This window comes from Tachysurus fulvidraco, chromosome 9, assembly GCF_022655615.1.
Source record: "Tachysurus fulvidraco isolate hzauxx_2018 chromosome 9, HZAU_PFXX_2.0, whole genome shotgun sequence".
Lineage (NCBI taxonomy): Eukaryota > Metazoa > Chordata > Actinopteri > Siluriformes > Bagridae > Tachysurus > Tachysurus fulvidraco.
Window position 1 is genome coordinate 14192173 of NC_062526.1, and position 15758 is coordinate 14207930.

At 38.4% G+C, this 15758-nt stretch overlaps 2 protein-coding genes across 17 annotated transcripts in view; one reads left to right on the plus strand and one right to left on the minus strand.

The window, feature by feature from the left end:
• Nucleotides 1-4968: 4968 nt before the first annotated feature.
• Nucleotides 4969-7791, plus strand: spaw (southpaw). The gene is made up of 3 exons (XM_027155208.2): nt 4969-5451; nt 6267-7012; nt 7226-7791. Exons 1-3 carry the CDS (start codon nt 5178-5180, stop codon nt 7376-7378), a joined length of 1173 nt encoding a protein of 390 aa, XP_027011009.2. The 5' UTR covers nt 4969-5177; the 3' UTR covers nt 7379-7791.
• Nucleotides 7792-13907: 6116 nt separating this feature from the next.
• The window catches only part of ank1a (ankyrin 1, erythrocytic a), an 88682-nt gene continuing 86831 nt past the window's right edge, over nt 13908-15758 (minus strand). For all 16 annotated transcript variants that reach the window (XM_047818876.1, XM_047818874.1, XM_047818871.1 and 13 more), the window contains one exon: nt 13908-15042. Coding sequence is in view for 2 of the 16 variants with exons in the window: in XM_047818872.1 (XP_047674828.1) it covers nt 15001-15042 (42 nt within the window). In the remaining 14 variants the exon portion in view is untranslated. The remainder of the gene's footprint in view (nt 15043-15758) is intronic.

The following is a 15758-nucleotide window of genomic DNA, read 5'->3' on the forward strand; positions in this document are numbered from 1 at the left end:
GTTCTTCTCAAGTTCAGGCAAGAACCAGTTGCTCTGAATGCAGACATCGAGAGCATGTATTATCAAGTCCGAGTACCACCAGCTGAAAGAGATGTGCTTCGCTTTTTGTGGTGGGAATATGACGACCCAGACAAACCACCTAAACATTATCGTATGACTGCACACCTTTTTGGAGGTGTCTGGAGTCCTAGTGCTGCAAATTTTGCTTTGCAACGAGTGGCTGAAGACAACTCTGGAAACTTCTCTGATGTCACTGTGGAAACGGTGAGGCGAAACTTCTACGTCGATGATTGTCTTAAGTCGGTATCAACAGAGGAGATTGCCATCAAACTTGCTTCCGAACTCCGGGAAATGCTCGCCTGTGGAGGCTTTAGATTAACCAAGTGGTTAAGCAATTCCAAGGAAGTGATGAAATCAATACCAGCCGAGGACTGGGCAAAATCACTGCATGAGGTAAACCTAGACCAAGAGGATTTGCCATTTGAACGAACACTGGGCGTTCTTTGGGATGTGCAACGAGATTGCTTCACTTTTGACATCAAGGCAGTGGACAAACCTGTAACAAAAAGAGGAGTATTGAGCACTACCAGTTCTATCTATGATCCTTTAGGATTTGCAAGCCCCTTTGTACTCAAAGCAAAGGCGATCTTTCAAGAGTTGTGCCGCATGAAAGTCGACTGGGATGAGGAGTTACCGCTGGACATGGCTGCACAGTGGCGCAGATGGTTAAACGACTTGCCTCTGTTGTCAGCACTGACAATTCCAAGATGTCTCAGACCAACATCCACTAGTTGCTTGTTAGCTACCCAGCTCCATCACTTTTCCGATGCTTCAGAACTGGCTTATGGTGCTGTTTCATACATCAGGATTGGTGGCACTTGCAGGCTGGTGATGTCAAAGGCCAGACTTGCACCAATCAAGCCAGTTAGTATACCACGATTGGAGCTACTAGCAGCGGTAGTTGCTACAGAGCTGGATCAGCATATCAAGCGCCACTTGGAAATTCCAATTGAAAGGACTTTCTTTTGGACAGACAGTACTATCGTACTTCAATACATCAACAACAAGCATTGTCGTTTTAAGACCTTCATCGCAAACCGCATTTCAAAAATACATGAGAGTTCAGAACCATGCCAGTGGAGACACATTGATTCTGCTTCTAACCCTGCGGATGATGTCTCTCGAGGAATGAATATGGGAGAGATTTTGTCGAGTGAACAGTGGGTATCTGGTCCGCGCTTTCTACAACTTGAGGAGGAATACTGGCCTGCTCAACCGATCATAAATGATTTGCCGGAGGAAGCAGAGGTCAAAGGAGCCAAAGAAATCTATGCAGCTAACGTAAAACCAAACCAAGTGATGAAAAATGCAATAGACAGACTACTGGAGCGATACTCCAGTTGGCATCGATTAAAAAGGGCTACTGCTATCCTGTTGCGTGTCAAGGCTTTGTTACGCAAGAAAACAAGAGTGCATCTTTCTGACCCCATCACTGTTTGTGAGCTCCAACAAGCAGAGTTAGCCATTCTCAACCAGATACAAACTGCATCTTTTGGATCTTCTCAAGTCAAAACCAGTTCCCTTCTTAAGCTTAAACCCTTTAAGGAGGAGAATAACCAACTCCTTCGTGTGGGAGGGAGACTAACACATGCCCCAATTCCTTTTGAGGCTAAACATCCAGTGATCCTACCTAACAATCATCACATCACCCAGCTGATTATCAGTCATTACCATCTTCGCTTGGGTCATGCAGGTCCAGAGCGGGTACTTGCGGAAATTCGGCAACGTTTCTGGATAATAAAGGGACGTGCTGTCATCAATCGAACTCTCAAGTCATGTCTACAGTGTCGCAAGTTAAGAGCCAAGCCACAAATCCAGCAAATGGCAGACTTGCCCGACTCTAGAGTAACACCAGGTGAGCCTCCATTCACTCGTGTGGGCGTAGACTACTTCGGGCCATTCTTGATTAAGAAGGCTCGCAGTGAACTCAAGAGGTATGGATGTTTGTTTACATGTCTCACTACGAGAGCCATCCACTTGGAAGTTGCGCACACTCTCGATACTGACTCATTCATCAATGCTTTACAGCGATTTATCGCTAGGAGAGGCCCACCCACAGAAATGCGCTCGGATAACGGGACTAATTTTGTCGGTGGATTACGAGAGTTGCGGAAAGCCATTAGTGAATGGAATCAACAAAGGATTTCTGATTATCTGCTACAGAAGAATGTAAAATGGATCTTTAATCCACCTGCCGCCTCCCACATGGGTGGTGTTTGGGAGCGACAAATTCGCACCGTCCGTTCCATTCTAAGCATTGTCCTAGCACAGCAGGCACCAGATGATGAGGGGTTGACAACACTGTTTTGCTGTGTTGAGTCTATTGTCAATGGTAGACCAATCACTAAACTCTCAGACGACCCAACAGATCCTCTACCACTCACACCAAATCATCTGTTGTTACTCCGTTCTGGTCCAATTCTACCTCCAGGAGCCTTCATAAAACAAGACGTCTACAGACGTAGATGGCGCCAGGTGCAATATCTGGCAGATGTCTTCTGGTGCAGATGGCTCAAGGAGTATTTACCTGCATTGCAGCAGCGTCAAAAATGGCTACAACCAAAGCGGAATCTTCAAATAGGAGATCTTGTGCTTATTCTGCAAGAAAACACACCACGCAATCACTGGCCATTAGGTCTGATTACTCAAGTATATCCAGGTGCAGATGGACTTGTGCGTACTGTGGAAGTGAAAACACAGGCAGGTGTCTTCAACCGTCCGGCTGACAAAATCTGCCTCCTGGAAGCCAGTCTTAGTTGACTTTCTCAGTTGAAATAGCTTAATGGAGACATCACCCTTCCTTTGTTTGAATGACCTGTTCGGGTCATTGGGGCCGGGATGTTGGGTGCTGCCCCTTTAAGGACGCTAGTACAGTGTGCTCAGGGGATTGATTAGAAAAAAAAAGTTAGTTAGAGAGAAAAAAGGACACTGAGAGAAAAGATATGTTGTTATGTTAAACCTTGCTAGACCAATAGTAAAATTCTAGTTTAAAAAATAATAATAACAAAACTATATATTCCCCAGCGTGGTGAGTGATTTATGTTAAGTGAATTGATATTTTTTGAGTTGTTATGTAGTTCGCTATTTGCAATTAGCGCCGAAGCGCCTAAACGGCTAATGCTAATGCATATATATGTTGTTTAGACGTTTGCCGGTTTGTATTGTTTGTCGGGATGTTCAAGCAATATATGTTGTATTTAGTACTAAATTGCATTTAGTTCTAAATTGCATTTGGTTATGTGGGCAATACTGCTTTAGTAATTTTGAGTTGTTTGTGTTTTGCAGTTTGACCACACACACACACGCATGTACACATGTATACACACATAAATGTAAAAAACCAACAACACCCAAAACAACAAATTCTGAGAATTAAACTACAGCAACAACGAATGTGTACATTGTGAGTTCTGCACTAGAGGAATACATAAATAAAAGAAAACACAACAAACAATATCCAGCTTAATGTTATCATTTTGTGGGTAACAGTATGTATGTATGTATGTATGTATGTATGTATGTATGTATGTACTGTATGCATGTATGTATGTATGTATGTATGTATGTATGTATGTATGTATGTATGTATGTATGTATGTGTGTGTGTGTGTACGTATGTATGTATGTATGTATGTATGTATGTATGTATGTATGTATGTATGTATGTGTGTGTATGTGTGTGTATGTGCATGTGTATGTATGTATGTATGTATGTATGTATGTATGTATCAGGGGCAGTTCTAGGGTTCTTTAGGGGGGCTTAGCCCTCTGTGAGAATTTAAAACCAGAAGAGTTTTATATTATATGTTATATGACTACATGGTAAACCAAAGGTTATGGTGTTATTTAAAATGGCAGAAGTGGACACCAAAATTGTATGCATGATGTAATGATGCCAGTCTTGAATCAAATCAGTTCATTGTAATTGTGCATTCTCTACAGTGTGTCCAGTGAATGCAGTCATCAATATAAAAATATTCACAAGACAAAGACCAAATCAATAAATGTTATTTTTATTTTGTATTGAATGGATTGTTTGCATTAATATTTTGTTTTTGTGCTATCAACTCTGGTACTGAGAATAGTGACATTTCACTGCTTTTGGTTGCCGTCTTTGCGTCTTTCCGCCGATTAACGTTATAGGTAAACGCCTCCAGCTCTGACTGCGCGTGCACGCTGCGCGTACCTGTGCTTCTCCGTTCAAATAAAGCAGACAGCTGAAGACGCACTACAACGCACACGCGTAAAAGCAAAGTAAAAAAAATCGCTCTTGGTTAAAAACTGATAAATAATTTTCATAATGTATGTATGTATGTATGTATGTATGTATGTATGTATGTGTGGGTATATGTATGTATGTATGTGTATGTGTGTGTGTATATGTATGTATGTATGTACGTGTGTGTGTGTGTGTGGTGTGTGTGTGTGTGTGTGTGTGTATGAATGAATGTATGTATGTATGTATGTGTGTATGTATGTATCTGTGTGTACGTATGTGTGTATTTGTGTGTGTGTGTGTGTGTGTGTGAGTGTGTTTGTGTGTATGTATATGTGTGTGTGTGTGTGTGTGTGTGTGTGTGTGTGTGTGTGTGTGTGTGTGTGTGTGTGTGTGTGTGTATTGTATGTGTGTATTTGAATTTATCATAGGGGGTTTTATTTTATTTTATATTCATTTAAAAAAAATAAATGAACAAAACTCCAAAAACATTCACACTACGTGTTTTGAAATCCTATTGCACGCTGCTTATACAGCAGTTTGTCCTGTTCGTTCAATGACAATTGGGGTTAGTTGGTTGCAGAATTGCTCTGTTTGTCTTTGGGTGGCCGCGTATCAAAGGAAGTGCAGCAGCGTCAGTGGGGCTTCGCGCCTCGCGCATATTAAAGCCTGCACGGTTTCGAGAGACAGTGAACTTGACAGCTCGTCTCTTGTTCCTCCTCAGATCTGCTTGAATGATCAGAGGGATTCCTCGGGAGGCTGCAGGATGACAGGGGTCATCAAAGGCCACCTGGACCCTTTAAAAGCTGCTTGTAAGGCCTGGACTCGACAAAGCTCATCGTTCAGACAGCAGCAAACTTTCACTCCGCAAAGAATCGTCTTATAGACAAACATTCACGCGATGAGACCACTTCCACTAGCTGTGGTGCTTGCTCTAGTGAGCCTGAGATGCCGGGGAACCAAACAGCACAGCCAGCAAAGGGGGAAACATCATGCAGAGCATCACAGTGAGCACGGAGCACACAGTGTTGGAGTGTATCATCCTCACAGATATCCACTGTATATGATGCAGCTGTACCGAGAATACAAATCAGTGGACACGAGGAAAACAGCTGCCCGTGTGAACGGTGATGCTTTGCATCAAACAGACTCCGTAGTGAGTTTGGTGGCCAAAGGTAGGAACGGTTATCTATCTATCTATCTATCTATCTATCTATCTATCTATCTATCTATCTATCTATCTATCTATCTGTAATAACACTGAAAATGATGTGACGTCACTGTGTATGCATTAATAGACAGCATGGACAGGTTGTTCTGCAGTGCTGAATAAACTCTTCTCATGCTGAATAAACATCTGGAACGTTAGTAGTGTTGTCGCTTCAACACCTTAAGTACTTCATTGCACTGTTCCTTATAGGTGCTGATATAACATTGATGACTTTTCTGTGTTTCATTCATTCATTCATTCATTCATTCATTCATTCATTCATTCATTCATTCATATTTTTCACATTCGTTAATTCACAAGCTTTTGCTTGTGCAAATCAGACCTGAATTCATATCAAGTGAATATGCACTTTTATTTGTACTTTTTTCGGATTTACTTTTAAGATTATTTGAATGCTTTAGGTGTCTGGTGGTCTACACGCCCATTGCAGAAACTTCTGGCGCGTATCATTGAGCTCTCATGTTATCGGCTGTTGTCTGATCCTCCCCGTTTAACAGCTCACTAGTGTCAGTGCTTATTCGACTTTAAAGAGTTGCTTCGTTTTATGTGCACGGGTGTGTGTATTAGCCCATCAGACGTTCAATACACATCCCCCTGCTCTCCCTGCACCTTCCTGTGGTCACATTTGGCTGGCGCTCTTTACTCCTGTTCAGGCTGAAGGCCATCAGCTGCATTTATGTTTATTGCATCGTGGTTTCTCTGAGTTAATGCTTTGATTGCTTCTCTGACTTTAACGGCTGCATAATTTCGCCCCGCCAGACTGCCATCAGATCGGTGAGAGGTGGAAGGTCACTTTCGACATGTCCTCCCTTTTCGGCAGACAAGAAATCCGGCTTTCCGAACTCCGGTTCCGCGTGTCCGCTTTTTCCGCCACCGAGGTAGAGCTTTATCACGCGCCGCATAACAGCGCACCTGAAGAGCGCGTCTTCCTCGGCAGCATCAATGTCACACCGGGACTCTCCTCCTCCTCCTGGAAGGTGTTCAACGTAACTGATCTCCTCACATATTGGCTGCATCACGGGGGCGAAGAGCAGTTTCCTGTAACGGACAAATTGAGAGCTGTAGAAGAGGGCAGCGGAAATGATGGAACTGAACCATCTCCACGCCGCACAATTCAGCTACCCACTGACCGAGTGATGATTGTAGTGTTCTTGAAGAGCTCGTTGACCCAGGGTCACCAGAGCAGGTCTACTTTAATGCAAACAGTACAACACTCCAAATACGTGGCCCTGGACCGACCCGGTAACGCAAGGCGACGCAAGAGGAACCGGATGGACCCGGGACATGTGCGGGAGGTGGTGGCGAGTGAAAACGTTACTGGGTCATTCATAGAGTCCGTGCAAAGGCCGCTGTGCAGACGAGTGGACATGTGGGTGGATTTTGACCAGATCGGGTGGAATGAGTGGATTGTGCATCCGAAACGTTACAACGCTTACCGATGTGAAGGAGAATGCCCAGTTCCGTTAGATGACTCCTTCAAGCCTACGAATCACGCCTACATGCAGGTAAGACACAGAGTCTTGGCACGAGTCAGTATGCACGACTTATTATCACATTATCACCTGTACACCTGAGAAAGGCTTTATTAGCCTACGCATTGCTTGATTAATGATATGAAATCGAACGAAATCATTACCATACATTAAAATTTCTGAATATTTTAGAAGGATTTTACCGTTGCTCACATGTTCAAATGTGACTTTTTCTGAATGAAACAGAGTCTGCTGAAACTTTACCATCCAGAGCGCGTTTCCTGCACTTCATGCGCGCCCACGCGCCTCAGCTCGCTCTCCATGCTCTATTACGAAGGCGATGACGTAGTGTTGCGTCACCACGAAGACATGATCGTAGAAGAGTGCGGATGCCAGTGAACCTGACCGGATGCTCCTGGATTATGAAGACACTTTTTTTTCACTTACTCTTCTTAAATTGCACACTTCGACTTGATAATGGTATTATTTTATCTGTATTTGTATTATTTCTGAGGTCAAAAGCCATTAGTCTACTGAGATAATTTAAATATTTAATATTTAAATAGAATGTTGGAAGTGGACTAATTTCTAAAAATGTCTATGTGTACAAAATGTATATATGAGTAGTTAATACATAATGATATATATATTTTTAATACATCAAATTTGCCATGTAAAATCTAATCTTTTATATTTTGTCATCAGAATCTATTATATGTACTGTTTGTACAATGCAAGATTACATATTTCCTTTTTGCGTAAATTTAAAGTTAAATGAATAAAAAACTTGCTAATCTACAAAGCAATATGAACTGAACCATTTATAAACTTGTACAGCAGCTTTAGCTTTGGCACAAAATTAAATTGTAAGGCTATCACAATCAGCAACCGGCTGTCATGCAAAATCTTACTAAAACCCAGTAATAGAAAGTTGATATGTAAAACATATGATTTTACATAAAATTATCCATCCTACAGTTTCAGCTTGTTTTGACTGGTTTAGCCATACAGAAATAAAGTTCAGAAATAAAGGTGAGACAAGTGACATGTAATCCATAGGTACAAGCATAAAATAAGCTCCACTATTTTTATTAGCCATTCAAAGTCCATATTCACAGTTCTATATAATTGAAAATCCTTTTAAAATAAAAAAAATATATTAGCTCTTTGTTCTTTATTGAACTGTGTTCTAGATAATATCATTAACACAAGGATTGCTAGGTTACAGTGAAATTTTAAGCTCAACTACAGTTCAAAGATGACACAAAAGACCTGAAACTAGTTTTTCTCAGCAACAAAACAACAAAACAACAAATCTAGAAAAAGTTTATCAGTCTCATGTCAAATAAGAAAAGGTAAAACAATCATTTGACTAATTTTCACTGTAAGAGTTAATATATATTTTTTTATTTTAACAGGATTTTCAATTCTATAGAACTGTGAATATGGACTTTGAATGGCTAATAAAAATAGTGGAGCTTATTTTATGCTTGTACCTATGGATTACATGGCACTTGTCTCACCTTTATTTCTGAACTACATTAGAGGAAAAATTAAAGGAAAAAGCTTTAAATGTTTCCACAACACAGCATGTCCCAACCTGGAGCAGAAGAATACACAGCTCCTCCCATATTGCAGTAACAGCCACTTTATCAGATATCCATCAGATAAAAACCTCTCTCAGTCTCAGACAGTTTAGTTAAGAGAGCATGAAGAGCAATCTACATCCCTAATACACAATTGAATGTTTTGGTTTAATATACATTTAACTGTGGTGGAATCTAAGCACTTTATCCCCGTCAGGTTCATGGTGGATCTGGACTCACTAACACCGGGTGAAAGGTGGCACAATTTACCAACACAGATATTAAACTGAGCTGAAAACATCTCTATGTGCACTTTACCTTAACTTATTTTTATTTAATGATGATTCATCATTTAATATTTGCACTATTTTATTTTCTAAGAAAGTTATATTTGCAGGATTAACTGGTGCTGCAAAAAAATCCCCAAAACAAAACAAACGAACTATAATTATTTCAGAGATATTGCTCTTATAGAAAGATCATTGGCTGTCATCCATAAAGCATAAAGCTCAACTATAGACATTTGGGATAAAGTTATTGCTGCACTTTTGATATCACATTTAGTCAATCCTTTAGGGCTAGCACATAATCTAAATGAATCTAAATCGTAACAACAAAACTAATGTCATTGTATTTATCTTATATATTCTTTTATTCATCTTTATTTTGGCAATTTTATAGAGTTTAAATATTATATATACTTGAATACACATATACACATATCCTACTAGACATATAACAAAGTAAAGTGTACATATTGTGTTAAACCTGAATAATAATAATAATAATAATAATAATAATAATAATAATAATAATAATAATAATAATAATAATAATAATAATAATAAAAAAAAAACATACTGAGAAAAAGCTTAAGTTTCTATACTTTTACACTTCTGGGAAGTTAATTTAATTGTAAGAAGGATTTTTGGTGCACTGTAATCTGTTGGACCTGTGGTTTGTACAAAAAAAACAAAAAACAAAAAACACAACACTTCAGTGCTTGTGAAGACTTAATGCTAGACTATGGCTATAAATCTGTAAGTAATACTTAATTAACACATGCTGACTGGATCTCAGACTCAGTCAACTGTAACCCTGTTAAACTCCTGGTGACCTTGTACTCTGATAGAATGTAGGAACAGTTACAATCTGAAAGCCTTGTAAACAGTTTATATAGAATAATAAAGTTGAATGGAATTCACTTTCTCACATCACATAAAAAGTGACATAAGTTTGTTTACATTTAAATATTAAATCGTATGTGAAATCAAGTCTTGAGATTTTTAACAGAAACGTTCTTGTTTCTAACATCAAGTCTACTATTTAATAGTTTGAGGTTTAAACTGCTACAGAAAGCTGCATCAGCCTCTTCAAAAGGAAAGAAAGAAGTCCCATTTGCACAGCTTTAGTGTTCTGGATTGCAGAGCCAAGTGCAAATCCTGACAAAATGACCTGGAGACTGGAGACAATAGAGGTGCGGCCGTTTGTTAATTTGGGGGTGGGATTGGGGGGACGGGCGTCAGCAGCATTTGAAGAACGGGTGGCATCTGGAAGTGTGTGAGTCCTCACATCGTAGAAAGTGGTTATTATTTTAGTTGGGTGGTCTGAGGGAAGGTTGTTACAGAAAGTGACAAACAGGAGCTACTTTGTACAGGAACAGACTGTGTGTGTAGTCTGTAGAGTGCAGTGAATATTGTAAATATCTGATTCAGTGACCCCCTCATGCTCCTAGTGTATAGGTGTGGAAGAGGAATGACTCACAATCACACTGTCTGGGGCATCACCCAGAGGAGGATGACTTTCCTAATGAGTCTGGTTTCTTCCTCTTGTCGACTCACTGTTTTTCCCCCATCACCACTGTTGACTCGCTTAATAGTGATTAATCTAATTGCCAAATGCCATGTCAATAAAAATGAATTGTACTTTTTTTTTAAGTACATAATGAAAAACCAGTTCAACTCAAAGTGCTATCTCTAATTTATAAATTTTAACCTCCATACTTTAACATCTAAGGTAACATTATTTTGTGATTATTTTTATGTCGTACTTAATATCTGGTCTCCAGATATTTGCAAAGCAACCAGCTCCAGGTCCCTGATTCACTAACACGGTCAGGTGTGCATGCTCTTGCGTGTCTGTCTGCAATTCCTCTTGGTTCTCTGGTTTTCATTCAACCTTCTCATGGCAGTATACAAACTCATGGCAGTATACAAATGTGTGTGCAACATTTTTCATATAATAAGAATAAGAATTATTAATATTGAGGTGATACAAAACTGACAAACACAAAGCCATTTGTGAGTAATCTTTTCTTTATTAATCCTGTAAATATTCTTTTTTTTGTTTGTTTGTTTTCAGCTGGTGTACAGGGTGAGTTGTCTATACATATATCTCAGGTCAGATCGGTTCAAACCATAGACCCTGTGTATAGGTACCATTTAATTGTTTTCCCATTTCAACAGCAATAAAAATAAGATCAAATAAAACAAAAGACCCACAAGGCCTCTTTATTTCCCAGGTTGCAGGCATACGTCTGAAGTCTCAGTTGCTATAAGTGCATCCATAATAGATCTGTAATCCCCAATAATTGGTTATAAATCCCCATGAGCAATTGCAAAGCATTCTAATTAAATATATATATATATATATATTTGGATATATATATATATATATATTATATATATGTATATATATATATATATCTTTGTATATATCAAAAACATTTTCTGTGCATGTGTGCAGTTTACATTCCTTTCAAGGTTAATATGCTATCGAGTGACTAATTGTAATCCGTTCTCTAGAAGTTTAAGATTATAAGTGTTTCTATTTTTTGCAACAGTTTACATTTTTGTAATAAATTGGTTTCATCACTGTAATGACATCAAAAAACTTTCTATTGGAATCCCCCTCTCTTTCACTGACTCTGACTTTCCTAAAATTCTGACTTTTCCACATGCGACTGTTTTTTCTTCTGTTTTTTTCTTTTTCTTTTTTTTTAAATGACAGAGAAATTAACTTGAGGAGAAGTCTTGTATGAACACAAGACTTGTGTTTACAAATCTTACATGTCGACTAGTTTCGAAGCCCAGCTCACCGTTCCGTTAACCATCATGAAGACAAAGGGAAGCACCATTTAGAGTTGCTTCTGGTGATGTTTCTTTAAACTCTACGTCCAAACTTCCATTCAAACTGCATCTGATCCACTACAGACGCCCACAGGCCAGGAGACAGTGAGAGTAAATACTATGTTACCACACTACAAAATGACAACATGAATAATCTCAAAAGTGGCTCATATTTTTGCACATTGCTGGTTCATGGCCTTTTCGTCTGAGACATCATTTCCGCTTTTAAAATAGAAATAAAACTAAAATGAAACATTTCGAAAAAAAAGAGTGAATGTGCCTTGTAGTATGTGATCTGACAATTTAACAAGAATGATGAGCACCGTTTGTGTCTCCAACACTTTGAAATGAAGCAGCTGAAGTCAGGGAAATACTTTGAACGTATTAAACAAACCTTTCAGATCTAAATACAGTGATTGATTATTAAAATTGTAGGAAACAATGCTCGTGATCAGTTCATTTACGGACGACGCTGCCTTTCACTTCAGTTTTCACTAATCATTTCTAACAATCTCTATTTCTCATGATCTGTTTGGTCACTGACTTCCTGTTTGTGAAGTAAAAGTTTCTATTTGGGTTAAATTTATGTAAATTTTATTCAACATTTTTTTCTTTTTGTCATAGCTCTTAGTGGTAAGTATCAGAGGACATGTACATGCTGTGTAAGAGGAAACTTTGGTGTAATTTGCTTTTCATGTCTCTTCACTATACTGTATTGATGATCTAACCTGTGTTTCTGATCCTTAAAGTGCTGTAAAAACAAAATGATCTAGAGTCATGCAAACATATTAGCTCACAGTCTTGCAGTGTCATTCAACTAAAAGAAATACGCTCCAAGGTCCTGATGAAAAAACAAGCAACACGTCGATATATTCTGACATCATTTCTGTTTCTGGGTGATACTATGTTACCACAAAACACTGGATTGTTTACATAGTCATAATAATAATGACAAATATTCAGTTGACTCACTAATTTCAGATGTATACCATGATATTTCATGTTCATTCTGATTTAGCTCACTTGGCTGATGATGATGAAATACTTTAAGGATTAGTTTTAGGACCATTGATATGAACTGTATTCGTATCTTGGTGCTTGAAAATGCATCAACATCATTGTGTTTACATCATAAGATCCTGGAATTATTCATAAAATGAATTCATGAAAATTGGCAGAAAATTTTTAAAAGTGTTTAGAGCAAGTACAGGTTACCATGGAGACCAATGGAAACAGATGGAAGAATATAGTTACATGTTAATATAATGACGCTTTAAAAGTACAACCAGTGAGAACTGGAAAAAGATAATAAAAAAATAAAATAAAATAAATAAATGAAATCAAGTTTTGGTGTTTCCTGCTTTAAACATATAACCTCGCAATATATTCTACAGTCAGAAGGTTTCAGTATCAGTGACATGTGTTTGTGTGTACTTGGGAAAGTTGGTCAGCTTGGACAGTGCTACAGTCTAATCACAGTGTTTTAAAGACCATTAAACTAAATCCGCCGGAGTTTTGTAGGAAAATTCACCACACCTCATTGCTCTTAATCGTGGCTGGTCAAAACAAAACAAAAACAACAACAAAAAAAGAAATTGAATCGAAATGCTAGAAAACATAAGAGAAGAAAAATAGCCATGTGTGCATTTAGGTCACGTGTCTATTGCTTTTCAGGTGTGAGTAAAGTACACAGGGCTCTAATGTCAGTTGTCTTTTTCTCATTTCAATTTGGCAGCACACACTTTTGAAATTTTGTCTTAAAACTAGAAAGTAAAATGACACATAACTGCAGAAACGGTGACACCAAACCCGCTTCAGACTAATAGACTAAAACCGATTTCCGTTTCATGTCACAATTAAAGCTGTTTGTGCCAGCCAAGAAACTTCAGGAAATTCCACTCCTTCATCTACTGACGTTCGATGTTCTCGCTTGAACTAATGTCTGTTCATACACAAAAATTAAGGTACACCAGCAAACTGATATCTATTGCTTTCATCAAGTTGCTTATTGCAGCGTTGAAGTGGGATCTTAAGTCCAGTTTTTCAGAGCAATGCTATAATTTGCTTAATAATAACTTCCTGAAGTTTCCACACATGACATTTGAGGTGAGTCTCTGAAGAGGTTGTAGGATCCCTTAAAAACTCTGAACGACGACTACGGAAAAGCAGAAAATAACTCCAGCATCCTGACTAACAGCTTTTCATTCATTTTACCTTACTTTATAATACTCTCTCTCTCTCTCTCTCTCTCTCTCTCTCTCTCTCTCTCTCTCTCTCTCTCTCTCTCTCTCTCTCTCTCTCTCTCACAGCACATCAAAACCTGAGCTACTGAGATCATTTAAAATGGAAGACTTCGTTGCTACATTTGCACTTAACACAAGTGTAAAAGTCAGACAGGTGTGTGTGTGTGTGTGTGTGTGTGTATGTCTAAAGTCATCAATTTCCTAGAAAAACTCTCTGATGACAGTTAGAAGAAGCAAAAAAAATAAATATCTATCAAAGGCCAAAAGCCCTGTTTTTTCCATGAGTGGAGAGACAACAATGGGGAAAAATGAAACAAGAGAAAAAACCATGAACATTATGTAACACTGATGTTTTGACATTGACACTGTTATTAATGCTGTATGTTATATCAAACTAAATAAAAGCCCAGGCAAGGAAGTAGCAGCAGAATCTTTGCATACAGTAGATTTGTTTCTCTTGCAGTTGCACACATCCAGACATATCAAACACACATGTAGTGTATTATTCAGTGCATATACGGCATTATGCACAAATCCAGTGCTGGAAGAAAAACTTGTGTGTAGCGAGATTGGATTTAAAAGAATTTCTTTTTAGATTAGACTACAACGAATAACACATTGGAAGACTTAAAATGTGTGAGATTTGGAGGGGGAACCGTTGTGTCATGTGACTACACATGTGTGTCGGCGATTGCATATATGTTTCTGAAATACAGTATTGGGGCTGAGCACTGGGTTCAGGTATACCCCAATATGCACAAACCCCTTCCTCATTTATTGCCCCTTATATCACCAGGAGCCCCATAATCCTTTGCTTTCTGTGGTGTATGTAAAGGCAGGCCATGCGACAGCACTCTCGCATGCTGATACAGGGATTACAGGAAGCACTTTTTGGATGCTTTTTTTTTTTTAAAGATTTTTTTCTACTAATTTTCCTTTTTATATGAAATCATGCTTTTAGCCTAGTTCTCATTGCAGGTTTGCTTTAAAGAAGCCTAAAAGCCATCTATTGGCACTGATGTCCTTTGCCCAATTTTCCACTTTCTTGCCGTTCTGGATGCTCATCATGTGTCTATGAGAGAAGGTTTGGGTGCCGGAGACAAGTCCTAGAGTAAAGAGAGAAAAAATTATTTTAGATAAACCATCAACAATAACTCATAAATAAATGAATAATTAAAAATTCTGACATTTTGCATCTCTTTTCTATTTTGCTTTTGCCTGTATTAATCAATGATTGTTTCCTGTAGAATTTTCTCTTTTTGTTCTTGTGTAGTATCAGACTTACAGATTAATCATTATATATAATATCCGATACTTGAATATTCTTATTCTTCTTATTAAACATGTTATCCTTGTGCTCTCATTGTATACTGTTTATATACCAAATATGGAAATATACAAAAAACCCAATAATTCACTATTACTATTAATACTGTGCCATACTGTAGGTTCGATAATTTCACTAAATGTCACATGGAGTCATTCACCTGTTTGGTTCAGTGCACACTACATGACTTGAGATCTGTGGCCATCGACCCCAAATACAGCATAAATACTACCAAACATGACACAACTTTGTGTGAAATGACTCCTTTGGATTTCTATAGAACTGATGTTCATCTCTGCCCACAACCACTTTTTCCTACATGTTCATCTCTTTTTCCTACAAAACGGTTACGATGTTCATATAATTTGATGCTCCCAAGCTACACAACAGAGATTACAAAGAGGTTTAATTCCAAGCTATCAATAAAAAATGTGTAAAATTGCTATAATGTTGCAGGGCCGGTTCCAGACAATTCTATTGGGGTGGGTTGATTAA